The sequence below is a fragment of the Cupressus sempervirens genome, chromosome 1, assembly GCF_028749045.1.
Source record: "Cupressus sempervirens isolate cs-2001-9-10 chromosome 1, ASM2874904v1, whole genome shotgun sequence".
Taxonomy (NCBI): Eukaryota; Viridiplantae; Streptophyta; class Pinopsida; order Cupressales; family Cupressaceae; genus Cupressus; species Cupressus sempervirens.
This window is the reverse complement of record NC_143118.1, coordinates 766,272,149-766,299,332: the sequence shown is the minus strand read 5'-3', so window position 1 is coordinate 766,299,332 and position 27,184 is coordinate 766,272,149. Positions and strand designations below refer to the sequence as shown.

Sequence of the window (27,184 nt, the reverse complement as noted above, 5' to 3'; positions counted from 1 at the left end):
AATTGGTTAGCTCATGGTTGTCCCTTAGTATGCCTCATACTTGTTAGCTCAATGGTAGGTGGCCCTTATGCCCAATTCCTTCTCTAACAATGCTCCCCCCCTTCCCCACATTCTCACAAGGGAAATTTATAATGGTAATAACATATTTCTCATCATTTTAAGAAATCAAAATTGTTATAGCATTTGATCATATTAACCATCCATTTTCAATTCTTATATCATCATAATGGTTAACCACTATTCCAATTTTCTATGATATCATAATGAATAATCAACACTTCATTGTCTAATGAAACCATAATGAATAACAAATTTAATCAATTATTCAACTTCACATGAAGCCTCAACGACTATAAAGGAGCATAAAAAATTGAGCCAAAAATTAGGATGCAACATACCCTCCCCCTTGTGTTTCATCGTCTTCGATGAACTCTGCAATTTTTAACACTAAAATAATACATTTCAAATACAAGCTATACATATATAGCATAATGAAATCATCTCATTTCAATTTTGAATTAATATCTATGCCATGATCAAAATCAAGTTCTATCATTCCCTTATCTCAATGATTTCAGAAAAATGCTTACATGATATCATAAAATCAAAGTGAAACACACATTCACCTGTGTTTACTTTACCGTACTTGTGCCCACTTCACCATCACTTTGAATTGGTCATGTTTTAGGATATTCAATCACATATTTCTTTCGTACCCATGGAGACACTTATAATATTTTTACTTCAAGTATCATAATGATATCTCGTGTAAGAAAATTTTCAGTGTTAAATAATCAAGAGTAAGATAATCATACGAAAATTGTAATTCCTCTGTAAAGTTTCTGCAAATTCTTTAACTCTAATCTGTACTTGATTTATATTTGCAATGTATTCATATGGGTATTATTGCTTGAGAGAGCAGACTTCTTATTATTGTGTGTCTTCAAACTACAATAATGCCTACCATATATATCAAGGCCAAAGGGCATGTCCCTTAAAGGAACATGACCTTCCCTAGGTCAGTCCAAACACCACTTGAGATAATTGTCACCTCAAGAAATAATTAATTGCTTAACTAACATAACAAATTTGTTATGGTTAGTACAAAATGTAGTTTCTTCCAAGGATCGCTGCCTATCTTATGTCAAGTCTAGTGCATATAAAGGCTAACATATGATATTAATGGAAGAAGACTGAGGTGCGGTCTGCACTTCTCAGACTAGTAGGATTATCATGTTAATATTTAACACTCCCTCTTAACTTTATAATCATACTGAGATAACAGATCTAGCATCATCAATTATGATGAATAAGCATAGATTGATACTCTATATCTATCTGAATCTTCTTAGAAAAGTGGTATCATGTAACACATGATACTAAGTCATATCACATTATGACTTATCACTTTAGTATTGCATTGCAATACACATGATAAAATCTGAAGAACAATTAAGGTCTTCATTTATCTAGGTTGTGATTCATAGGAATTGGCATTCCTATATCACAACATGATCTTGAGTTAAGATCTACCAGAGCACAGGATAAACTCTGGAGAATAAAAATTCTTCCTTCATCCAAATTGTGACTCATAACAATGTCTACATCACAATGTGATCTTGAACTCATCTAGATCTGACAGTAGATCTCTACTGTTTAGCACATTATCTAAGAGATTGTCATCTCTCATAATGCTTTTCATACAAGTGTTCATTATCTCAGAGATCGTCACCTCTTAGATAATGAACACAAATGGTGAAGCCCATAACAGTCAATAGCCTGACAATAATAATTTAAAAAATTACTTCATTAAGAATTAAAGAGTACAAATGTATAATAATTCAACCATACCAAGTCTTTTCTTGAAGTGATCCATCTTCACTCTAGAGCGAGGTTTGGCAAGAATATCTGATTTCTGATCTATAGTGCAAATGTATTCTAATTTTACAGAATTCCTGTTTACCATATCTCTTACATGATGGTAAGTGTAAGAAGTTGCTTAAGGGCAAAATTCACCCAGGAACTAAGAACTCAAACACAAGTACACAGTAGACCAAGAGAGAGTATGATCAGAATAACAATGTATTCAATAACTTGATACCATAAGAGTACACTAGGAGTGCTTGAATATAAAGGCCTCAGGAGAGCTTCTAGAATGCATAGAAGTTAGCATCATGATGTGTCATACAACCAAGCACATGTCCACCAGATATGGATTACCCTCCACTAAGCACGAAAGTAAGTGCGGTGATGTGAGGATAAGTCTACAAGGGTGGGACACGCAAAATAGTGTTGTAGACATCATGTGCTCAAATAGAGTTGCATACTCCTGTGTTGTCAACATGACAACTAAAGAGGTGTGCAAACTCCTAAGTGTCTCATAAATAAAAATAATTAAACAATGCAAAATAATTAAATAATACATTAACCTAAGTAAACTTAAGTAAGTGTAAATAGTAAAGTACGTATTTACACCAACACCCCCCCTTAAGTGCAAGTTAGGGGAATGCGCTTAAGCTTATGAACTAGGATGAAGATGCATAATGGGTCCCGGCTACTAGGCCATGTAAGGTACCCATGTACATAATGAAATGCAATCTCCCATAAAGCGGGGATAGAGGGAAAACCTCATGGGAAAAACCCTCCCCTAAAAAGAGAGATAAAAGAGGATGCATCGATGGATGGAGTAATCAAGACCCCCCCATGACGACATACATCCAATATATACAAAAGAGAATGAGAGAAGGAAGAGAGACAGAATAGGCTCCCCTCCCCCAAAAAAGAAGAATGCCAACAAGTGAAAGCTGCTCTGGTGAAGAAGCTGGTCCATGAATGCAGAATGGTGTTCCTCCCCTTAGGAAGAAACAATGCCCAAGGTACAGTCCTGAAGATGTGTGCTGGCTCGGAAACTTGCTCAAGTATCCCTGTACTGATGCTGAAGTTCACCCCTTCCAACTGTGCTGAAAAGAATGAATGCAGATCTGGCAAGGATGTCTGCTGAACCTGTTCCACTGAACCATCTGTCTCCTCGACTGACAAAGAGACCTCCACTAATTGCTGTTCATAAGGATCCACAATCACGCCAACCTGTTCAGATTGATCATGTAGAGAATGGACTTGAGGGTCAGAGTGAGCCCTCGCAACAACTGTAGAAGTATCATCATCAATGAGAAGATGTAAGTCCTCAAGTCTGTCTCCCAAGTCAAGTGAAGCTGGAGCTGGAAGACGAGATGTACCATGCTGAGATGGACCTTTCACTGTGGCAATATAAGCACGTGGACTGGACTGATGTGACCTCTCATTGCAACTATCTATAGAACCCCACGTGTCTGAACCTGGTGAAGCACTATTGCTGGTGTCACTATCAGTTTCCAATGTGTAAGATATGCGGAGAGGTGTAAGATGTGCGGAGAGGAGTAGAGGACAAGCTTGGTGAACTTTCCTCAAAGTGAACATCCTTCTTCACAAAGATCTCATGTGTCTCTGGATCCATAAGTCTGTAAGCCTTTGCATTGTCTTCATAACCAATAAAGGTACAAGGCCTAGGTGTCGGTGCCTTGCAATTCCTGGAAGAAAGGTTAGCCCATGCTGGACAACCGAAGACTCTAAGGCGACTCGCAACTGGTTTTCTGCCACACCATGCCTCAAAAGGAGTCTTTCCATCTAAGGTTGGATGAGGAGACCTATTAAGTATTTGAGTAGCACTGCTAATGGCTTCAACTTCAAGTGTAGGATCTAGAGACTTGGCCTTTATCATGCAACTTGCCATGGTCTTGAGAGTCCTAATCCTCATAGCTGCAACATTTGTCTTGTGCGGATTGAATGCTAGTGAGTTCTGAAGATTAATCCCCTCAATTCTGCAAAAGTTCTTAAGTCTCCTGTCAACATATCTGTTCTCATTGTCCACTCTTCATACTTTGATGGCTTTCCTTGACTTGTGTTCAACATGAGTCTTGAAGTTTTGAAGCTTGTGAACTACTTCATTCTTATGATGAAGGAAGAAGACCTAAGTGAATCTTGAAAAGTCATCAACAAATGCAAGTGTGTAGCGGCCTTGGCTGACTGAAGTCACTGCAAACGGGCTTGCTAATACCATGTGAACTAGCTGAAGAACAATTGGAGCTCGAGAAGACTTCCCTTTATCATACTTCTCCTTGAGATGCATATCCACTGAACAAGATGAACACTCTCCCTTAGAAAAGCTGATGTTGGGTAGACCTTTGACCATGTGTTTTTAGCAAAGTTGCTGAAGAGAGCAGAAGTCAAGGTGACCAAACCGCTCATGCCATAAGTTGTTTGAATTAGAGTGAGTTAACAAGGCTTGAGAAGAACTCTTAGGCACAAAATGGGAGAAGGAATAAAGCCTCCTGTCATCATTGATTTTCCCAACTACTACCAATGAATCATCTTTTAGACTTCGCACCATCACTGAATCGGGAAGGAACTCAACCTTATGACCATCTCCAAGGTGAGTGATTTGGTAAATTGATAGTAGATTGGAACTTAGATTTGGAACATAGAGAACATCTTTGAATTCCCCATGTTCCATTTCTACATGTCCTTTCCCTTCAACTTCCATTTTGGCATCATCTCCCACGAAGATGTGTGGTACTTGTGACTGCTTCAATGAAGAAAAGTCTTGCTTTGAAGAACCCATGTGGTAAGAGGCACCTGAGTCAAGTATCCATTCCGAAGAAGAATTTGTGTTTGCCATAAGTGCTTGACCTTTACCCTTCGAAGAGGTAGGAATAGAATCCTTGGAAGTACCTGGCACTTGAATCTTATTCTTCTTGTATAGATTTTCTAACTCATTGATTCTTTTTGTTTTGCAATGATGCTTGTCATGATTTGGCTTTTTACAGTATGCACAAAAGAGTTTGTCCTTCTTTTCATTACTTCCTTTCTTGTTTGAAGAAGAACCGCCTTGTTGAGAGGAGTCATGTTGTGTCTCAGATTGTGTTTTCTGCTTCCACCGCTTCTTGTTGTTGTTGCTTTTTCCCCCTTGACTAGATTCCTGAGCATCACTAGCCACTAAGGCTTTGGTCTTAGATGACTTGAGAAGGCCAAAATCCACCAAGTGAGATTGTTCAACAATCAACATGTCTGCAAATCCATCAAAGGAAGGCTTCTGGTAAGCAGATCCCATGGTTAACCTGTGAGTATTGAAGCTTGAAACAAAGTTGGTGTACTTAGAAGGTAGCCTCTTCAGGATGTGATGAATCAACCTGTCATCCTTTATGGGATTTCCACAATCTTTTAGAAGTGCCCTATACTCATTGACTTTGATGATGTAATCCTGAATTGTGTCATAATTTTTAGGATCTAAGAGAAGTAGATCATCCTCAATCTGAAATCCCTTTTCTTCATCCACTTTACCATACAACTGTTCAAGTTTATCCCAAGCTTCCTTAGATTCTGAACAATTTTTAATGTGAAAGAGAAGATCCCCATGTAAACAACTCCTGATAACACCTAAAGCCTGTCGGTCTTGAATTGTTCAAGCAATGAGTTCTTTAGCATCAGTAGGTTTGGTAATTGTACCATCAGCATACAAACTATATTCTTTTTCCATTAATCTACTCCATGCAATATCTTTCCATGTAGAATAGTTGCGTGAAGTTAGAGGACATTTAAAACCCATGATGCAGAAATGAAAGAGCACAATAGAGAGACACAAAAAACACAGTACACACCCCCCCTCCCCCCCCCCCCCCCTTTTCACTCAATCAAAAGACACCCCAAAAGAGATGCTATTGGCACTTTATGAGTAGTGCGTTTACAATGAGCCACTTGTCAAAATGAACAAAGTGGACTTTCTGATTTTGCTTTTACAATTGCCTTATGAGGCTGAAATATGTTACTTAAGCACTGTAGCTTATTTTTACAGCAATTCTAAAAAAGAATCAAAGCATTACAATGCCAAAGAAGGCCTAATTCTGAAAGTGAGAAATTGTCCACACAACCCTAGAATCTGACTTCAGATCTGGAAAGTAGACGAAAAAACACGCACTTTCAAAAAAAAACAGAACCTGAAAAAGTGACTAGATGTGCTCGAACGGAGCTTCTGAAGTTGCAAAATGCAGGATTATGCAAGTACAGTCGCCAAAAAATGCAATTTCTACAAAATCTATGCACCAAAACCAGAAAACAACACCACCACAGGAAAATTCAGAAAATTTTACCTGGTTTCAAAAATAATTGCACTTGAATCGGAGTCCGAATGTCCAAGATATGAGCTCGCAAAGTCAAGCTGCCAAACTGAAAAGCAATATGGAGAGGGGTCTGGAGGAGAAACTGTGAAGTTAAATTTGACAGTCAAATGGCCGTCAACGCAGTTTAAAAATGCCCTGGAATGACGTCCAGATGGGCGTCAAATTTAACACTGTTAAAAGATGACGTTAGCACAAATTGGACACCCTTGGTGATGTGGCAGCACAGTTAGATGTCCGTACTGCACGGAAGTGCTGACGTGGCAGATGTTGTACTGGTTTCCATAAGGCGATGTGGCAATACTGGATTGGATCTGAGTTGGCAGTATTTGTGTCACCTGCTGACTGTGCAGGTACAGCTGTTTCGCTGAGTCAGCGTTGTTGACGTGGGCGTGTCTGAGCTGACAGGTCCACGTGATGCTGACAGAGACTAGCGTGGGCGGAAAAAGATCTCGCTTGAAAACGAAAACAACGGTTGACGGTGCCAAAAAATGGAATGCCGAACTACGCTGGGAACTAACGTTGGAGATCACAAAACGACTGCCAAAACTTGCAGCCCGCCAAAGTCTGGGTTGTAACGACTGGAAAACCTTGCCAAAAAACACGGATTGCTGGTTATTTTTGATCTGCGGTTGCGGATTCAGCTCTGGAACCCTTCACATGGCCGAATCTCTTTAAACTGCCAGAATACAAACAGAGCAAATAGCAGGTCGTGGCCGGAAATGATGCGACCTGCCAGGATTTGGAAAACAAAAATCCCACATGCACAAGTTGATGGCTGTGGATGCTGTTTAAAAGATAAACAGCCGCAGTCGTCGCAGGTGGTTGGGGTATTTGGTTCCGGAAATGTTGGAGTGCTGAGAGCCTTGTGGAGTTATTGGCAGACTGTACGGTACGACCGTGGATATAAAATCCTGCGATTAAGTACAATAAACACTCCAAATTGGCAGATCCGGGGTGTTACTGCCCGGGTCTGCTAAATTTTTTTTCTTTTCTTTGTCGGGTGCCTCTAGGACGAAAATAAATTTCCGAAAATTTGACCAAAAAAGTGACGGAAATTACAAAAAAATAAAAGATTGCAGATCCAAAATTAATCAAATAAATCTGTGAGAGATCATACCCATACCGCAAATCGGGGCCTCCGAGTTCTGATTTGCAAAATTTTTTTGCCTCACGGTCGACTTTGGGCCAAAGTAGGCGTGCTTATAGTCGATTTTCACCGGTTCAGCGTTCCGGACGCAATGGAGAGGTCAGATCTGGTGCTTGACACTCCCAATTTCAGCAGCACTCCGGATGCGAGTTGAGGTGATGAAGCAAGCAAGAGGTCTCAAACGGCTATGTGATGAGCAAGTCTCCAAGCTCTGATACCATGTAAGAATTTGCCTAAGGGCAAAATTCACCCAGGAACTAAGAACTCAAACACAAGCACATAGTAGACCAAGAGAGAGTATGATCAGAATAACAATGTATTCAATAACTTGATACCATAAGAGTACACTAGGAGTGCCTGAATATAAAGGCCTCAGGAGAGCTTCTAGAATGCATAGAAGTTAGCATATGATGTGTCATAAAACCAAGCACATGTCCACCAGATATGGATTATCCTCCATTAAGCACGGAAGTAAGTGCGGTGATGTGAGGATAAGTCTACACGGGTGGGACACGCAAAACAGTGTTGTAGACACCATGTGCTCAAATAGAGTTGCGTACTCCTATGTTGTCAACATGACAACTAAAGAGGTGTGCAAACTCCTAAGTGTCTCATAAATAAAAATAATAGAATAATGCAAAATAATTAAATAATACATTAACCTAAGTAAACTTAAGTAAGTGTAAATAGTAAAGTACGTATTTACACCAACAGTAAGGAATTTCAATATGCTTGGACCTGTCATGAAAACTGGATTCGTAGAAAGCTTAATGGAACTTTGATTATTACATTGAATAATAGTAGGATTCATGAGTTGACCAAATAATCCCACAAGAACTTTCTAAGCCAAATTGCCTCCCGAGAGGCCATTGCTGCAGCAGTGTATTCAGCTTATGTAGAACTCTATGCTACTGATGCTTGCTTTTTGCAGTAATGTATCATTGTTGAAACAAGATCCTGAAGTGCTTTTCCTGTCAGTTACGCTTCCAGCCCAATCTAAGTCTTGTGCCCATGAAGGTCCAAGTCAATTCTCTCATACTTGAGCCTGCAAACAAAGATTTTAGGGTTACGAGTTTCAAATCCTTTAGGTTGTTCCAAATATACCTCTTCCATAATCTCTCCATCTGATGCACTTTCCATCCCTTCGATGTTGCAATAGCTAGGACTGTTCTTAAAAAGATGTATCTGGCAACTTGGAGCAAAGGTTTCTTCATAAACAATTCCCTTCTTCTGAGAGAATCCTCCAGCTATGAATCTAGCTTTAATGCTACCATCAGCAGCATGCTTAATTTTAAATATCCATTTAGAAGAAACAACATATCTCCTTTCAGGCCTTGGAACAATTTCTTAAACATGGAATGGTATCCTTTTGTCATAGCAACCTTCCAAGCTGTAAGTTTAAAAGCATTTGAAACATTGGTGGTTCTAATTTAGATGAATCACTTATTTTGGTTCTGGTTAGATAGTAATAAATTTGACATCTAATCCATGATGTCACTTGTACTGGTATCAGGACATTAAGTCTATCACGTACTAAATCGGATATCAAATCCATGATGTCACTTGCACTAGTATCCGAATATCAAATACATGATATTCACCAAGTGCTCCGAGTACTAGTATCTAGACATTAAGTCCACCAAGTACTCAATCCTTGAGTCGAGAAGACTCAAACCACGGATTGCTACTATCCACAAATCAAAAAAATATAATCACAGATAAATTTAGCCAGATATGCAACAAATATGGTCTATGCTATATTCACATATCAAATACATGATCATGCAAAATATCAATTATAGACTCAACTATATAAAATAGATTTAGCCTTTGCTATAACATAGCCAATGATTATAACAAACACAACCAATAATGTAGCCTAGGCTAAATATAGTCTTGAAAAGAAATGCTAATAGATATGAATCCCCAAAGGAAGAGTTTATAATGTGAAACTAGGTGAAAGTAGGCCCATATATAAACTCCCTCTTAAGTTCGAGCATCTCTAAGGTGGATTCAATCCACGCATGCAAGTTCTCAATTTATCCATGACTGTATTTAAACCAAATTGAAGTAACTTAAGTCCATCACGCTTAATGTGATCTGCTCTCTTAGTGAAGATTTTACAAGTTTCCTATCTACTTCCTTTGAAGTTTAGGTTTCACTACTTTTGGTAGGACTCCCTCTCAATATATACACTGTAAGATCCCCTCCCATTATCTAGCCAAAGTTTATGTATAACTTCTCAAGGGGTTACGTGTCATTATCAAACCATGAGAATTTCTGTTTATGTCACTTAGTCCAGATTTATCTTAGAATTAATGGTTTAACCAGTTTTATTTCTTTAACTCATACTCAGAAAGAAATGCAATCATACCTAAGACTTATTTCTAACAAGAATCATATCACATTAAAGAAACTTATTAACAACAAGTGTAAAATGATTGAAATACTCCCTCTTGGCATAGATGACTTTGGTCTACACAATAAGATAGTTGATTTAACCTCCCTCCGAGGCTGAACATCTCCCTTTGAAAATGTAACATCAAATCAACATCCTCGTCTCATAATTTGTTGCATTCTTTTCTTTCAATTATCGTTGCCATTCTCCAAACCAGTGCGTAACACTCTAGTAATTATATATTATGTATACATCTGCGTTTGCCTTCGTGCCTACTCCAATGCTTTCCTGCTAATAGAGTCTTGCTTCGTGTAATAATGTGATTAAACTCCTCCATTCTCAATAGTGAAAAGACATTCAGAGAGCATACCAAATTTAGCTTCCACACAACAATTTCATTTCTGGTGGAATCTCTGTTCCAATTTTTCCAACCCCCTAGATCACTGTGATTCTCAAGGAACGCTGAAATTGGTGATGAATTACAGTAGTGTTGAATCTTGATGTATGATTCTAAATTCATCTTTGAATCATTCAACCGTCCCAATTTCTTCTACCACAACTCCCAGTGCGTGCAGTTTGCTATGAATGGGAATCTTCAACAAGTCAGCCATGAACAAGCTAAGGTTGAGACATTGTGCTCATATGAGTGGATATATGTACTAATTCATTGTATGCAGGTCAACATTACAACTAGAGATTCTTGTAATAGCAATATTTTGCCAAGCCATGACACAAATAAATTCTTTGTAATGACAGGAATACCAATCTCCACCAAGACTCTTGTTAGGAGCAAGGAATATTTTTTAGTTGGTGGTTTTTTTTGTTCGATACTCCACATTCAATCACTAAGGAAGGCTCTCGTTTATTTATTACTTTTACATATGCACAATCAATGATATTTGTTGTGTAGCTCCAATTTTGTGATCAAAATGTATTCTTGTACCTCACGATGGTGTTTTCAATGTGACAGAACAATATTCATAGATTTTACGGCAAGCTTCACTCTTAAATTTTTTGTGTGAGAAGCTAAATTCAAGACAACAAAATCGTGTAAGAGGCCATACCAATTCCGTTCCCAACCCTAAACTCATTTCACGGCAAGCAGGAATGATTTGTACGCTCCATGTGAACATCATACCCAATACTACTGAAGTCGTCAAAGATTACTGTCGATGCTTTACCCAGGTTTATTTATAAGCTCCACTATCATTTCAACAAATATTAATTATCAGTGACCATACGATACTATATCACACATTCGATTAGAGCTTATTTATTTTGTCCACTAGTTTATGACTTTAATGCTTTGAAAGTTAGATATTTATAACCTTAAGAGACAATCCGACTCATCTAGCTTTCAATTGTTCTTTCTATGTAGTCCCGCCTTTACAATAACATCAACCATAGAAAGTCCCTTTCACAGAATGCATTGAAACAACCTTTCCAATCAGCTTATTGGTTTAACTCTCCTCCCAAATATATCAAAGAAAGATCACCAAATAAACCTGTGTCAAATTGAGGATCAGAATAGCAGACAATGGGGGAAAAATGAATTTCAGATAATTTGGATTTCCATTATCAGATTGGTTCAAACTTCTTGCTCGTTGTGTTTCTAGAGAAATAAAATTTCTGGGAAATTCTAATACACCATCCCTTAGTCAAGCGTGTTCGATCCTGCCCATGAATCTGAATGGATCTACCTTCAAGCGGTTTAGCTTCCAACGAAGGAACCCACTCTGATACTGTGTAAAGTTTCTACAAATTCTTTAATTCTGATCTGAACTTGATTTATATCTGCAATGTATTCATATAGGTATTATTGCTTGAGAGAGCAAACTTCTTATTATTGGGTGTCCTCAAACTACAATAATGCCTATCATATATATCAAGACCAAAGGGCATGTCCCTTAAAGGAACATGACCTTCCCTAGGTCGGCCTAAACACCACTTGAGATAATCGTCACCTCAAGAAATAATTAATTGCTTAACTAACATAACAAATTTGTTATGGTTAGTACAAAATGTAGTTTCTTCCAAGGATCGCCACCTATCTTATGTCAAGTCTAGTGCATATAAAGGCTAACATATGATATTAATGGAAGAAGACTGAGGTGTGGTCTGCACTTCTCAGACCTGTAGGATTATCATGTTAATATTTAACATCCTCAACTAACATGATCTTGATCATCACTTAATCACAGATCACTTGAAATGGTCAATGAATCAATGTTTCCATTTATGTAACCTAGGCCTTCATGCCCATCTTATCACAATAATATTTCATTAGAATAATCATTGAATGTTAGAAATATATTTCATCTCTAAGGCAATATAAAAAACTCAGTATGTCTTGATATTTGATTACCATAAAATAAAATCACCATAAAATAAAATCAGTACCGCATGTGTATTATACATGCATGACAATGTGTCAAAAGGTAAAATCATAATATATTATGAAAGATCATCAACACCCAATCAAGATCATAAAGGTTATGATAAACATGGTACCACACTATCTCTATCCCAGTCTCCTAAGCCCTTGGACTACACACCCACACATAATTCCTAAGATGGGGATGTGGCCCAAATGCTTGTATGATCTATCCACAAAACTTATATCTCCATGGGATTCTACCTATAGAAATCCCCTTGCTTATCGATAATCAAGTTCATAATAATAATATGCTTCTCATAGCATCAACTCATATCATATATCTTGTTTAGTATTTTTTGTTTCGTAGAAGGCATTTCAAATCTATCAACCTATGTGCACACTGATTTAATTTTGTCAGTTTAGAAAGATTGAGACATAGTTCAAATATTTAGATGCAAGTAAAATATTGTGAGTTCTTTGTAATCTACTCCTTTAACATTCAATCAAGTTCTAAGTTGTAAAAACTGAAATTTCTTAACTTAGCTCATCTTTGGGTTATAAATTGATCATAGGTATCTGAAACAAATTTTACATAGGGTTCTTCTCAAGTAGGTAGATCATCTAGGCATGCTCACCAATCACTTATAAAGATTAGGGAATCCACTTTTTCCATTTATGTGACCTAGGCTCTTATGCCTATCTTGTCACCACAATATTTTTCAAGGATACAATTTAGTTAATCAAAAGTCACATCTTAATATAAATAAACATTGATAGTTTTGTCTGTGCAAGAGCACAAAATGTGAGGTACCACCTTTATGCCATTAAATCATCATTAGAAGAGAACATCAATTTACAACACAGAACTAGTAACATATAGGCACCCCTAGCCATTTCAAGATTAAAGAATCTCAAAATCATTGTTCACAATTTTCAATTCAAGTCAAAAAATGGATAACAAAATCCTAGCTACCAATTCATAGGAACAAGAATGCAATTGCATAAATTATAATGCTGAAAACATGCAACTGAAAGAAATAACTAGTTACAATCAAGGCTTAGATAAAAAAAATAAAACTCCTAGAAACAAAAAAAAAAAAAAAAACTGGATTAGGGTTTGATTGGAAAATGTCAAAAAAAAAAAATGATAGGGGCAAAAGTTGTGGTGGTAAAGAAAATTGCAGCTTTTTTTTAAAATTTTACTGCCGAAGGCCGTGTGTGCTAAAGACCATTTCGAGCCCAGGAAAAACAAAACAAGCAAAGGTCCACCTAGCTAGAACTTGAAATATGGCAGATAAAAAATGCTGGTCAACCTTGTGCTCCTCTGAGTGGGCTAGAACAAAAGCTTGTTGGAAAGATATTTGAGGTCGAAACAAAGCACTTGGTTTTTGAGATATCTATGTCAAAATAGTGTATAAATATATAAATAAAATAATTAATAATATAATATTAATAATAAGTATAGTTATAACGATATTATAATATATGGAAATATCGAGAATTATATATGTAAATTAATAATCATAATATATAAGTGAAATATTATGCCCTATATATAATAATATTAATATTAAAAAAAAATTATATTAATAATAAGAAACATAATTGATATAATTAATATATGTTATAAATATAATTATATTATTAATATAATATAATTATTAATATAATATAATTATTAACAAGATAATATCAATTATGAAAAGACATGACTTTAGAGAAGAAAACTATATATATAAAATATTAACATTGAGAAAAGGAGCATTTAGAAATATGGAGAAATATGGAAGAAAAAGCTTAGATACATGGAGTTTTTGGTCTGCAAAAGGCCTTATGGAATAATATAAAATATATATAACAAATAATATAATGTCCTAGCAGGGGACATTAAAGTTTTGTTTGGTAGAGGATAACTTTGACCTGGTCACCAAACTCTTAATAAACTCTGAAATTTTGTAGAAGATGCCTGCAGAAAAGAAAAACAATGCAATCTTGGAGCCTAAAACACAACCTTTGGAAGTCGTGCGGGTTGGGAGAGGAGGACCTGCAAGATAATTGCTTATGACTGCCGCTGAAAAAATTGGCCTTTTGAAAAATGACATAATTTAAGCAGGGTTTGTAAAGTTTCTATAAGTTCTGTGAGATCGGACTGAGTTAATACCTTCTGTTATGCTTGCTGAAAATAATCTTTTGTGATTCAGACTTGTAAGAAGTAATTTCAATAATATAAATATTATTCTGAGATTTTTTTTAGTTCTGCAAGTAATCGAATAAGGCAGAATTGTTTAAAGGAGCAGACTATATTTCTTTGTGTGTCCTTTATCTACAATTATACCTTATATATATATGACAACTAAAGGGCATGTCCCTATCTAGGTAGACCCTTAATAGTACTCCCATACTCGGCGCTCAAGGAAGAATATGATTTGTAAAGACATTAACTAACTTAGTTAAGTTTTATTGTTAATAACCACTATAGAGATGCTGATAATGCCTAAGAAGGAATATATATATATATATATATATATATATATATATATATATATATATATATATATATATATATATATATAATGCTAGATAAGATCTGTGTGATTTGTATAATCAAATCAGCACGATAATTGAAGTTACAGTTTTAACACTCCCTCTTAACTTGATAATCATACTGAGAGATAACATATCTAATAACATCAATTAAGATGAATAAGAGTAGATTGATACCCTATATCTATTTGAATCTTCTAAGCATGTCGTATTATAGAACACATGATACTAAGTCATATTACCGTTTTGTGATATGACTTATCACTTATACTAGTGATGACAGTATTGCATGGAATGCGACACACAGGATAAAATCCGAAGAATGATTAAATTCTTCCTTTATCCAAGTTGTGACTCATAGGCATAGAAATGTCAATGTCACAAATGATCTTGAACTCATTTGGATATGACAGTAGTTCTCTACTGTTCAACACATTATATTTCTCTCATAATGTCTTTTATACAAGTGTTCATTATCTCAGAGGTCATGACCTCTTAGATAATGAATACAAATGGTGAAGCCCATAACAATCAATAGCCTGACAGTAAAAATTATTTATTAATAATTTAAAGAATACAAATGTTTTATAATTCAATTATGCCAAGTCTTTTCTTGAAGTGATCTATCTTCACTCGAGAGAGGTTTGGTAAGAATATTTGCTGTCTACTTTGCAGTACAAATGTATTCTAATTTTATAGTATTCCTGTCTACCATATCTCTAACATAATGGTAAGGAATTTCAATATGCTTGATCTAGTCATGGAAAACTGGATTCATAGAAAGCATGATGAAACTCTGATTATCACAATGAATAATAGTAGGATTCATGGGTTGACCAAATAATCCAACAAGTAACTTTCTAAGCCAACTTGCTTCTTGAGAGGCCATTGCAGCTGCAATGTATTATGCTTCTGTGGAACTTTGTGCTATTGATGACTGCTTTCTGCATATCCAAGATATCATTGCTGATCCTAAATTGAAACAACATCTTAAAGTGCTTTTTCTATCATTAACACTTCCATCCCAATCTGAGTTTGTGAATCCATGTAGGTCCATGTCAACTTCCTCATATTTGAACCCAAGGGTAAGAGTGCCTTGTAAGTATCTCATAATGTGTTTAACTGCACCTAAGTGAATCTCTTTTGGCTCACACATAAATTGACTTAAGACATTAACAGCATAGCAAATGTCAGGTCTTGTATTTACCAAGTACATAAGAGACCCAATCATCTATCTGTAGAGAGTAGAATCTATGGAAGGTGATTCTGCTGTTGCTTAAGTTTATGTAGATTAGTTTTCATTGGAGAAGACATAGGCCAGCAATTCCACATTCCAAATCTCTCCAAGATGTCTAATGTATGCTTTGCTTGATTGAGTATGATGTTGTTAGAGTTCTGCCATATTTCTAGTCCTAGGAAGTAATGAAGGAGTCCTAAATCTTTCATCTCAAATTCTCTAATTAGATCTTTCTTGCATTGATATATAAGATGACCATCGCTTGTTATTAGGAAATCATTAACATACAGTTTCAAAATTCATTCTTGGAGAATCCTAAGTTGGTGAGATACTTATCAATTCTTTCATACCAAGCCTTTGGATCCTGTTTAAGCCCATAGAGAGCTTTCTTGAGCTTGCAAACAAAAACTTTAGGGTTATGAGTTTCAAATCCTTCAGGTTGCTCCAAATATACCTCTTCTGTAATCTTTCCATTCAGAAATGCTATTTTTACATACATTTGATGTACCTTCCATCCCTTTGATGCTGCAATAGCTAGGACTACTCTTACAGAGGTGTATCTGGCAATAGGAACAAATGTTTCTTCATAATCAATCCCCTCTTTCTGAGAGAATCCCCCGGCTATGAATCTGGGTTTATATTTTTCAATGCTACTATCAGTAACATGCTTGAATTTAAATGTCCACTTAGAAGAAACAACGAATTTTCCTTTAGGTCTTGGAACAATCTCCCAAACATCATTCTTAATAATGGATTGGTATTATTCTGTCATGGCATCCTTCCAAGCTGTATGTTTAATAGCATTTGAAACATTGGTTGGTTCTAATTTAGATAAATCACTCATGTTTGTTGCATAACTAGAAAATCTTTTCGGTTTTTTGCTTTCTTTGAAAGTTCCAGATGGTGTAGCGAAGTCTTGTGCTTCCTCTACTATCTTAATGGCCCAAAGTGGTCTTTTCTTTGGATTTTGAGTTTCCTCAAGATTGAGATTTATAATTTCATCTTCAATTTCTTCAATGTTCTCCCTTTGAAACTCGGATTCAATATTTTCTTCAGAACTAGGTAAGAGAGAGAGAGAGAGATCTTCAGAACTTAGGGCTCTTTTGAATGCTAAATCTTCTTCAAATATTACATCCCTACTGAGTTCAATAATTTTTTGACTAGGTATTAAAATCCTATATGCTTAGATGTTTCACTATACTCAACAAATATACCCTTTTTTTCGGAGGGTTCTAACTTAGTTCTCTTTTCCATTGGAACATGTATATATACTGGGCATCCAAATATACTAAGATGGCTTATATTAGGTTTAACATTAGTAAAGACTTCTTCAGGAGTTTTATCTCTAAGTTAGTAGTTATGACTTCTGTTTTGAATATAGACACCATTACAAGAGGCTCCTGCCCCAAGATAATATTCTAGATTTTGATCAAATATCATAGCTCTTGCAGCTTCTATAATTGTTCTATTCTTCCTTTGTGCTACTCCGTTTTGTTGTGGGTTATAAGTAATGGTATACCTCCTCTTAATTCCCCTTTCTTTACAAAACTATTTAAACAAATCCAAGGTATATTCCCCTCCATTATCAGTCCTAAGAATTTTAATTTTGTGTCCTGATAAGTTTTTAGTTAAGTTTTTAAATTCTTTAAATCTCTAAAGGATTTCTTCTGATTTCTTCTTTAGTTCCTTGTCTTCAATTATGGTCCCTATACTTTCAAGATCATCTCTTAGACTAGCAACCCTTAGGAAGTACAAATTTATAGATTTTCCATTCTTTATCTGTATATGATTTAGCTGCCTTTTTAGTGCAAGGGTTCTAGTTGCATTGTTAACCTCATATGCATTTAATAATGCATTCATCATATCAAATACTGTTTGATGTTTCATTAGCATAGGTACTATTTCATTGTTCACTCCATCTAATATGATCTGCATGGCTTTCCTATTTCCTATACTCCATATAGTTCTATTAGGTTCAACAACAGGTTGTTTGGATGCTGAGCCAATGAACTGTTTCACATCATTTTCTTCGAGAATCATCATGATTCTGAATTTCCAAGCAACAAAATGTTCTTTCCCATCAAACTTCTCCTCGGGTCTTATTGTGCTTGCCATTCGAAGATAGAAGGAAGTTGGTAGATATTCAAAATCTGATTGTCAATTTGTAGAGCCTAGGTTTGACTACCAGAGCTCTGATGCCATGTAAAGTTTCTATAAATTCTGTGAGATCAGACTAAGTTAATACCTTCTGTTATGCTTGCTGAAAATAATCTTTTGTGATTCAGACTTGTAAGAAGTAATTTCAATAATATAAATATTATTCTGAGATATTTTTATTTCTGCAAGTAATTGAATAAGGCAGAATTGTTTAAAGGAGCAGACTATATTTCTTTGTGTGTCCTTTGTCTACAATTATACCTTATAAATATATGACAACCAAAGGGCATGTCTCTTGAAGAGACATGACCCTATCTAGGTTGGCCCTTAATAGTACTCCCATAATCGGCACTCAAGGAAGAACATGATTTGTAAAGACATTGACTTAGTTAAGTTTTATCCTTAATAAACACTATCCCTAAAGAGACACCGATAATGCCTAAGAAGGAATATATATATATATATATATATATATATATATATATATATATATATATATAATGCTAGATAAGATCTGTGTGATCTGTACAATCAGATCAGTATGATAATCAAAGTTATAGTTTTAACAGGGTTTCGGCTTGAGAAAATTAGGAACTGACATCTACAATTTGCAGTAAACCGTAGACGGGTTTCAACCATATTGCAGATATATGAAATATTAATTTCAATTTTTTTTTGAAAAGAAAATTGCCCCAAAAATATTCCTTGCTTTGATAGCATGAAATTGTTAAAAATTGAATGATAATAGTATTAACAACGAACTCTTCACTATAGTTTACAAACACTAATAATAGCGTGAGCAAAAAAAAAAGGCAAAGTTGTTTTAATAAAGATGTCTATTAATAGAACTGAATAAGAAAACTAAAAAGAAAGCATAAATGACCATTAACTACAGTTCTAGAAGAACGAGCTAAATATAGTGAGATACTAAAAATATGAAAAATATTTTAATACCAATGCTTTTTTGGTTGGTAATATTTAGCATGGTTGAAGAACTTGAACAATTTGACTCAGACTTGGGACTCTGGAAAAATTTGGCTGATTAGTAATGCAGAAATTTGAAAAATGAATTCAGATAATGATTGAGAAGCATAAATAAGGAATGGAGAGAACACAGTTTGAATTGATCATGATTGACATACTAAAAATCAGTGTTGATCAGCAATTCAAGTCAACTCCTCTGGAATAATCTGGAAAAAAATGCTAATATAGAAATAAAAATTGGGAAAAATGTCGCTTTTTCTATTTCAATTCAAACAAAGGAAATAAAAAATCTCTTTTTGTCCATCTGAAATGATTTTTCAATTTGTGTTTCTGTCTTTTTCCTATCTTTTCTGGAGACAGGCAAGTTTTCCTCAGACTTGCCAGGACTCATGAATTCTGCAGGAAGTTGCTTGCAAAAAATTTACCTGCAAATTGCTGGTGACTTTTAATATTAGTGATATGCTAACCAGTTTCTCCTTGCAAGTTCTTTTGAGTTAGTGAGTAAATGCTGAGTCCTTGAACCATGGAATCAAAGAAACATTCACTCTCTTTTTGTTGAACTCCTGTCCTATGACCTGATCTAGTATGTTTAGTGTTATGGACATTTATTTTTATGCCATCTCTTGTCCAATAATTATTTAATTATGAAAATAGGTCCTTATCATTGTATAATGCAGTCTGATCAAACTGCTGGAAAGTATATTGCTGTTGGGTGGCTGTATGTATATGTTTTTTGAATTATTTGAGCATGTAAGTTATACTGAGAAAAGCTAACACATTCACAATTCCTATTTATTCATTTTAACTTTTTGCTGTGTCTGTTTGTTTGCTGATATCCTAAAGAGCTTTATGCACACGAGCTATATATTATTTCCAAATATTTGAGCTTGATTTTGAATTGATATCATTATGTTTTTGTTTGGATTTTTGCAGTCATTGCAGCTACAGAGTTTTGCAGTTTATCATGATTCCAATTGTGTTGCATGGAAGGTGCATAAGGGTTGGGGGGAATTGTCTGCTGATGAATGGAGTGAGGTTTGTTTAACTGGCTCCATACATCTGGGCTTGCTGCAATTTTTTTGTTTTGTTGCATTAAGTTGATCTTGTGATACCTGCCAATTTGCAATTTTTGACTCAAGTGGTAGAGCTTTCTTAACATCATATGACAGATGTTTGAAGCTGGCATTCAAGAACCAAAAAATGAAGATGGGCAGTGCATAGCACAATGGGCTGTAGGGCGCCAGTACTTGCTCTGTCCAGTTAATGGAATTCTCCAGTATTATCGTTTTGGGAAGCAAGAGAAGCGAGATCCAAGTGTTCCTTCTCAGAAAATGTCTCTTATTCTAAATGATGTTTCTTTGACTGTCTCAGAGGTAAAGTTTCCAGTGATGCACTCTCTTTGCTTTCTCAGTTCTGTCTTATTTCACAGGCAATTGTTTAGCTGTATGGTTAAATTTTGTAACACATACATATTATATGGTAAAAATACATTGACTAGTCACATCAAAGGGTAAGAACAAGGTTGCTTGTCATAAATGATGTGGGATGCATCAACTACATTATCTTCTTGCTGTTTTGTAGTCTGATAGTATTGCTTGTGTGCAGGCTCAGTATTGTGATGGCATGAAATTGTTGGAAGGGATTTCAAGATATCGAACACGTATTGAGGTCTCACACTTCAGGCCCGTTGTCTCAGTGAGTGAAGATGCTAAAGCTTGGTGGCATTATGCCTGTCAGGCTAGCCTACATCAACAAAACAAAATGTGGTATGATTATTATGAATGCGATGTTCATCTGTATGAAATTGTTCTGAAACAACATATTTTTAGGTGAACGTGAAATGTCTAAATATTGAAATGCATACATTTCAAGCCTAGTACTTAATGTGAAATGAATTTGTGAAGGATTGACACCTCAAGTAGCAATCAATGGATACAATGTAATATCCCCAACTTAAATGATGACTCTTAAGCTATGCATTGACTGTGCTTTACTCAGATTATTTAAGAGGAAGAGAACTTAGAGGACCATTGGGCGAGTGTTAGAGTCTTTGCCTTACTTTCTATTATATTATTAAGTTATGGGCATGTCCTTTTATGCAACTTAAGTGTGTTAGCCTAAAGAATTTTTATTTTCTCTTTTGAGTCTCATGATTTAAGATATGTGCACTTTAAGTAGTTTTGTTGCACGTGCATAAAGAGACATAGGGGGCATTGGAAAATAAGGAGCCCATTGGCTCAGTTTTGAGGGTTTTATTTTGAGTGCTGAATTGGGCTTGCAATTAAACTATGGCTGAGATTTGATCATTCTTTTGGGCATGCTTGGGTTCTTTTGGAGCTCATTATGTGATTACAATTTTCTCTATTGTTGCTGCAATTTTGTGGCTTGAGACTTGGAATCCTGGTTTCAAAGAGATATATGGACAGTAGGATGTGTTTCAAAAGAAGGGATTTGTTCTTTGATTCCAAAGCACATCATTTTCCAAGCTTCCTATTTTTATCCACCATCAGGTATTGGAGGCCATTTTGGAGGTGTGATTTAGAGATATCAGAATCAGATTTGGAAAACCCACTAAAAAATTCTTGCATGTTTCAGTATCCTTGAGTCCAACATCTGGAATGGTGATTCCTTTGTGAGACCCATTACCAATTTCTGAGGGTTTTGGCATTGGTGGTTAGGGTTTTGAAGGTATATTTGAGGTACTTGGTCATTAACCTATGCACTCGCTAGTTATATTCATCTCAAAGAAAAAAAGAGAAAAGTAAACTAATGTAAGTTTCTGCAATTTGTTGGCAGTTTTACTGTTATCTGCAATCTTTTTATATTTAGAAATTCCTATAAAATCTTTGAAAACAGAAAAATATTTTGAGCTTAGAACTGAGCTTGTTGAAGGGTTATCTATTTGCAAATACAATTTCAGAAATTCCTATTGCATATTTTTGTAGTTAGTGTGACTTTTCTGACCTCCAATTTGATATCTTTGAAGAACATCTCAGAAGTGGGCCTGAAAAATATAAGTATGTCTCTCCCACTTTTGAATTGACTCTTTTCAACTGCCGTTTTCACCATCTTGTAGCTGCCAAAAACATCCTCCCAATTCTTCAAATGGGATGAGAAGCAGAGCAGAGATGTAAATGTTACGTCGTTTTTTATGGCCCAAATGTTTGCACTTCAATATTTTTCTGTGGTGGCAGACCTTTTGGCACTTTTGACAAAATTGCCATTTCGTGCAGTTTATATAACAAAATGATTTTTCTATCTTTATTTATGTTCAATTCAACTTTTTGCTTGCTCTGGCTCATTGCAGAGCATTTTTGGCATTTTGAGCCTGGGTAATATTGTCAAAAATCTGATTGCTTTAGTGGGTTCAGATTGGAAAGCTCTTCTTTTAAATGGAAACATGTCAGTGCACATAGATGTCAGCATCTCTGCCATTATATGACGGATTACAACAATAATGATATGAGCGAGCATACATCTAAACTACGATCCTCCTTTGGCTAAGAAGCCTCGTGCAGGGGGATCCTGTCCGTCAAATTCTCCCAGGTGTCAAAAGTCGCCCAGACACGCCTAAGCAGGTTCAAGCCTTGTTGGATGGCTTTGTACACCTCATGCTATCTCCTCACCAATTGTGCTCAACTGATTGAGCTACAACTGTTTGGCAGAAAATCCTTTTGTCGAATTTCATTAAAATGAGACAAAAGTGATTTTTGCTTGAGGAAATTTTGTCATATTCGTATTTGTTTTCTTTCACTTTTGGCTCCCAAAACTCCTATCTTTCATTTTCAATAGGCACCTACATTCAGTCATAGCAAAAATACTCCACGTCATTGTTTTGGCCTTAAACACATATGTTGTACAAAAATAACACGAATGACATCCTAAATGATTGTAATTGAATAAAACTGTGAGAGAGTTCTACTGGCAAGGGTGAATGGAGCTGTTTCAGTAGGGTATAACATGTTACTTGATTTGGAGCATGTGAATCAGTTTGAATCAATTCTGGAGCAAGCTAAAGCAAGGCTTTCAATCCAAAATGCCTCTTGTCCTGACTCCTTATAATGTGCAAAATTTCAGTGGAGGATTTAATGATAGATTTGATTGTTATTTCAATTGAGAGTTGATGGCAAAGGCTTAGGGTCTGTTCAATTTTGGCATTGGGGAGCTAAATAGCCTCTGTAATCACACAATTTTTTACACAAATTAAGGTTGTTATAATTATTGTGGACTATCGTACTTTGTCCTTTGTTTTTACACAAATCTTTACCTCTTGCCTTAAACAAGCTCTGGTGATGCTCGAGGAAATATTTGCAATGTTAGCTGCAAGGGCACCGATGACTATCAATTGTATCTTTTTAGATTGGGTTTATGAGCCTTTTCCAAGTCATATTTGACTCACCAAGCTCTTAGACAAGGAATACACGCTCAACTCATGGGAAAGTTTAGTAATTCAAGATATTTATATTCTTCTCTTTTATAACTACTGTGTTTGTACAATATAATTGAAAGAGGATGTGACATCTATGTTTTCTTGTTAAATTCAGATTGAAGTTGGTTAAATTATTGATTCTTAATGGAAGGTTTGACCGTTGGTATGATTTTTTTATGGAAAGTTATGTTTTGTGATAGGCAAGAAAAATTCACTGACGGCTTTTTAAATTGTGGGCTTAAGAGATTTGAAACTTTGATTTTCTTTCCAAAAGCTTTCTAACATTAATTTATGAAGAGGTCTACTGCTCTAAATTTCCTTTGTGCATATGTTCTTTAGGTACCGCCTCTCATGGGAGAATGTTTGTCGTCTCTGTGATCTTCGTAGAAAGTATGTTCAGCTATATGCAAGTTTTTTGCAACAAGTACCAAGAGTGGAAAACAGAGAAATAAGAGAAATTGAAAAGGAACTTGATGCAAAGGTTATCATTCTTTGGAGGTTGGCTTGAAGTCTTTACCTGAATAATTTTGATTTCTTTTTCATCTTTCTTGTAGCTTGGTATCCTAATGTAGGACTTTGGTTCTGGAATTGTTTTGTTGCTTATATGTTCTCAAGGTCACTAGTCTTGTTTTCTTCAATTTTACATGCAGGCTGCTTGCTCATGCCAGAGTAGAGAGTGCACGGTCAATGGAAGCAGCATTAGAGCGGGAACGTGCAAGGAAATCAAGTTGGTGGTCTTTTGGATGGTATCAATATTCTTAGTTTACATGGATGTACTTATGTTAGTCTGTGAGATTTAATCTTAGTGCTTTGTTAAATGTATTCTCCTGATTGTTGCCCGTTATTCCTTGAGCATTTTTTGTGGCTTTCTGTTTATGTTCAAAATAATATGTTTCTATAGGCAAACCACAACAGCAGTCCCAAACCAACCTGTTTCTTCTGAAAGATTGGAAGGTGCACATGATACACCAGGCCCAGGAAGGTTAACGAAAGAGGAATGGAATAAGCTTAATGAACTACTAAGTTATGATCCTTTGGAGGACTTCTCTGTGCTTTCCGATAAGGAGCCTCCTATGATGGTACAGGTCTCTTTGGATGCCATGATCAGACAGAGTGCTGCCCGCATTGTAAATAATCAAAAAATAGAAATCATGTGTGGGAAGTTTGAGAATCTTCAAGTTGGTCTCAGACTTTATCCCAAGAGTATTCATTGTGATGTTAAACTTAAGTACTATGGCCTTTCTGCTCCCGAAGGGTCCCTTATACAGGTCAGATTTCCCTGTGCCACTAAATTCAAGACTTACAATTTGGTTTTGAAAATCAAACATTAAGGTGTTTTTTTGAATAAATCAAGTTTAAATGCTGATTATTGATTGTGGTGTCATTTGCTCCAGAGTGTCAGTAGCGAAAAGAAAGAGTATGCACTGGCAACTTCATTTATTTACCATCCCATGGGAGAAAACATAGACTGGAAACTGTCTGCAACTATGGCTCCTTGTCATGTCACGGTATGTTGGTTGTTATGAATTTCATCTGCTTTTAGACTCATGCCTTATTGAAATTGGGTAATGATGGTGCCATATATTTATGTATGTGTGGAGGTGTTTGTATGAATAAATAAGTCTGTGTATATACACCTACATGTGTGCGTGTGTATAAATATATATCTTTTACTTTGTATTCATTATCCTTTCAGCTTACAAACCTACATGAATACTGGAATTTGTCATGATATCTACCAATAACTTATGGAAAATAACCCAGAAAAGCAACTATGCCCAGCAGACAATCCCAGGATTATTCTTATTATCTGATTTTTTCTATTTTAAAAATATTTTCCTCATAATGTACAAAAGAAATTTGAAGTTTATCAAACTCATAGAGCTTACTTAACAGACACATGCAGAACTGGGCAGTACTGGTATTCCAGATGTCAGTCTGAATGCTGGGATGTTGCTTAAGGGTTCCTGTCCTTAAGAAGCATGATTTCTGCATCCGAAGAACTGTCTCCGAACCACAGCTGTTGAGACATGTTCAGCTCAGGAAAAAAATAAAAAATTTCTTTCAGATTTTTTAGTAGTTCCGCAGAGTTTCCTAATGGGGGACAAGTTCTGGGGATGGGGGGACCAAGGGCATGGGGTGCGGGGTGGGGAGGGGTGGGGGTGAGTACTTGAAAATTTGGTTTTAAAAAGATTTTTAAGGAGTAAGAATTGCAAATAAAACTTTGGTATACCATGTAAAGTTTAAAGTTTGAACATTAAAACCATGACAATATTGTATATTATAATATTTGCATTGAAATTAAAACCTTAATAAAGTTCCATAACAAAATTGAGGTGAATTGAAATCTTCAAGCCAAACTATGCAGTACAACATCTTTGTGAGTGCCCCATCATATAGCAATCAACTTGGTGATGCTCTTCACCCACACGGTAGAGGTAGTAGTATCGTGTGGGCACATTTCCCTCAAGTCCCCAAGTCTTGGAAACATCTCCATATTAGGGGTGCAAGGGATTTAGGGGGGAACGTGTCCTTGTGGATCAATGCGCATTGATAGTGGTGAGCACAATCTTGAAACTTTTGGAATAGGCTGAGAATAATTATAAGAATTGCAAATGAAGCTTTAACATACTAAGTGAAGTTAGAACTAGTAAATGCAAATAACATAGCAAGGATTGTATTAACAGTAACAATGGTGGGCGAAGGTTTGGCATAAAGGGGTCGTGTCTTTTGTAGGGGATTTGGGTAGTGCTTTCAATGGGGTTGAGAGGCAGTGCTCCTTGTGAGGTTTGGGGGCAGCACCAACAAGTACAAATATGGCATTGAAAACATTGCAGATGCTCATTACAAATGTCATTCTCACACTTTTATTACTTTTTTCGTTTTCAATTGGAGTTTTTAACCTGAGGCCATTGAGGACTCTAGGCAGAACCAGGATGGTTAGAAGACTCTTAGGAGCCCCCAACATCTCAATAGAGTTGATGGTGCGACGACATACCAATAATGTCCTCGTCCTAGAAATGTAATTATATTCCCCAATGTTTCTTATATTCCATGCTACTACTTCAGTTGTAGGCAATTAATCCTCATGCAACGATAGTTGACTTGTAAGTTTTTCCTGCAATCAATTTTAAATAGGAAGATCATTGCTTTAGTCAACTGACCCAAACTGAAAGTAAGACCAATCTTAACTCTATTCTGACTCTTAACAGTTCTAGCTTTTTATTCTAACCATGGTCAAAGCACTTGGTCAATATTTAGAGTTAAAGGGGACATTACATTTCCACTAATCTTGGATTTGCTTTCCCATTCGAAATTCAGTGAAGGATGTCTGAGCATCTTTGATTCTTTCCAAACAACAATCTTTTCCTTGTCTTCTTTTTGTACCCATAGATAATAGTGTGTGGAGATCATGGTGGAATTAGTTTGGATTTCCATAAATTGTTGAGATACCCTCTTCAGTGGTCATCCTATAAGCATGCCACTCAACACTACAACATAATAGTTACACAATAGTGTGCATGCTAGTATGAAGAAATTGGTGATTGCTTGAATATAAAGTTGGCACGCCTTTGAATAAATAGCAATTGGATACTCACAAGGTTAGTTCCTTCTAATGCCCCCTTTTTTGCAAGTGTCATCATTCAGAGGATTAGCCTATTTCCTAGCGCTCATAGGCTAATGGAGTTGTTTAGAGGG

General features: G+C 35.9%; 1 protein-coding gene across 1 annotated transcript in view; it reads left to right on the top strand.

Annotated features, from left to right (window-relative positions):
* LOC149580147 (calcium-dependent lipid-binding family protein) overlaps window positions 1-27,184 on the top strand; it is a 321,232-nt gene that overhangs the window by 81,068 nt on the left and 212,980 nt on the right. The window contains exons 10-16 of the mRNA XM_089789740.1: window positions 19,990-20,091; window positions 20,226-20,429; window positions 20,662-20,822; window positions 23,825-23,983; window positions 24,136-24,231; window positions 24,387-24,753; window positions 24,880-24,993. Of these exons, the coding sequence (XP_089645866.1) occupies window positions 19,990-20,091; window positions 20,226-20,429; window positions 20,662-20,822; window positions 23,825-23,983; window positions 24,136-24,231; window positions 24,387-24,753; window positions 24,880-24,993 (1,203 nt within the window). The remainder of the gene's footprint in view (window positions 1-19,989; window positions 20,092-20,225; window positions 20,430-20,661; window positions 20,823-23,824; window positions 23,984-24,135; window positions 24,232-24,386; window positions 24,754-24,879; window positions 24,994-27,184) is intronic.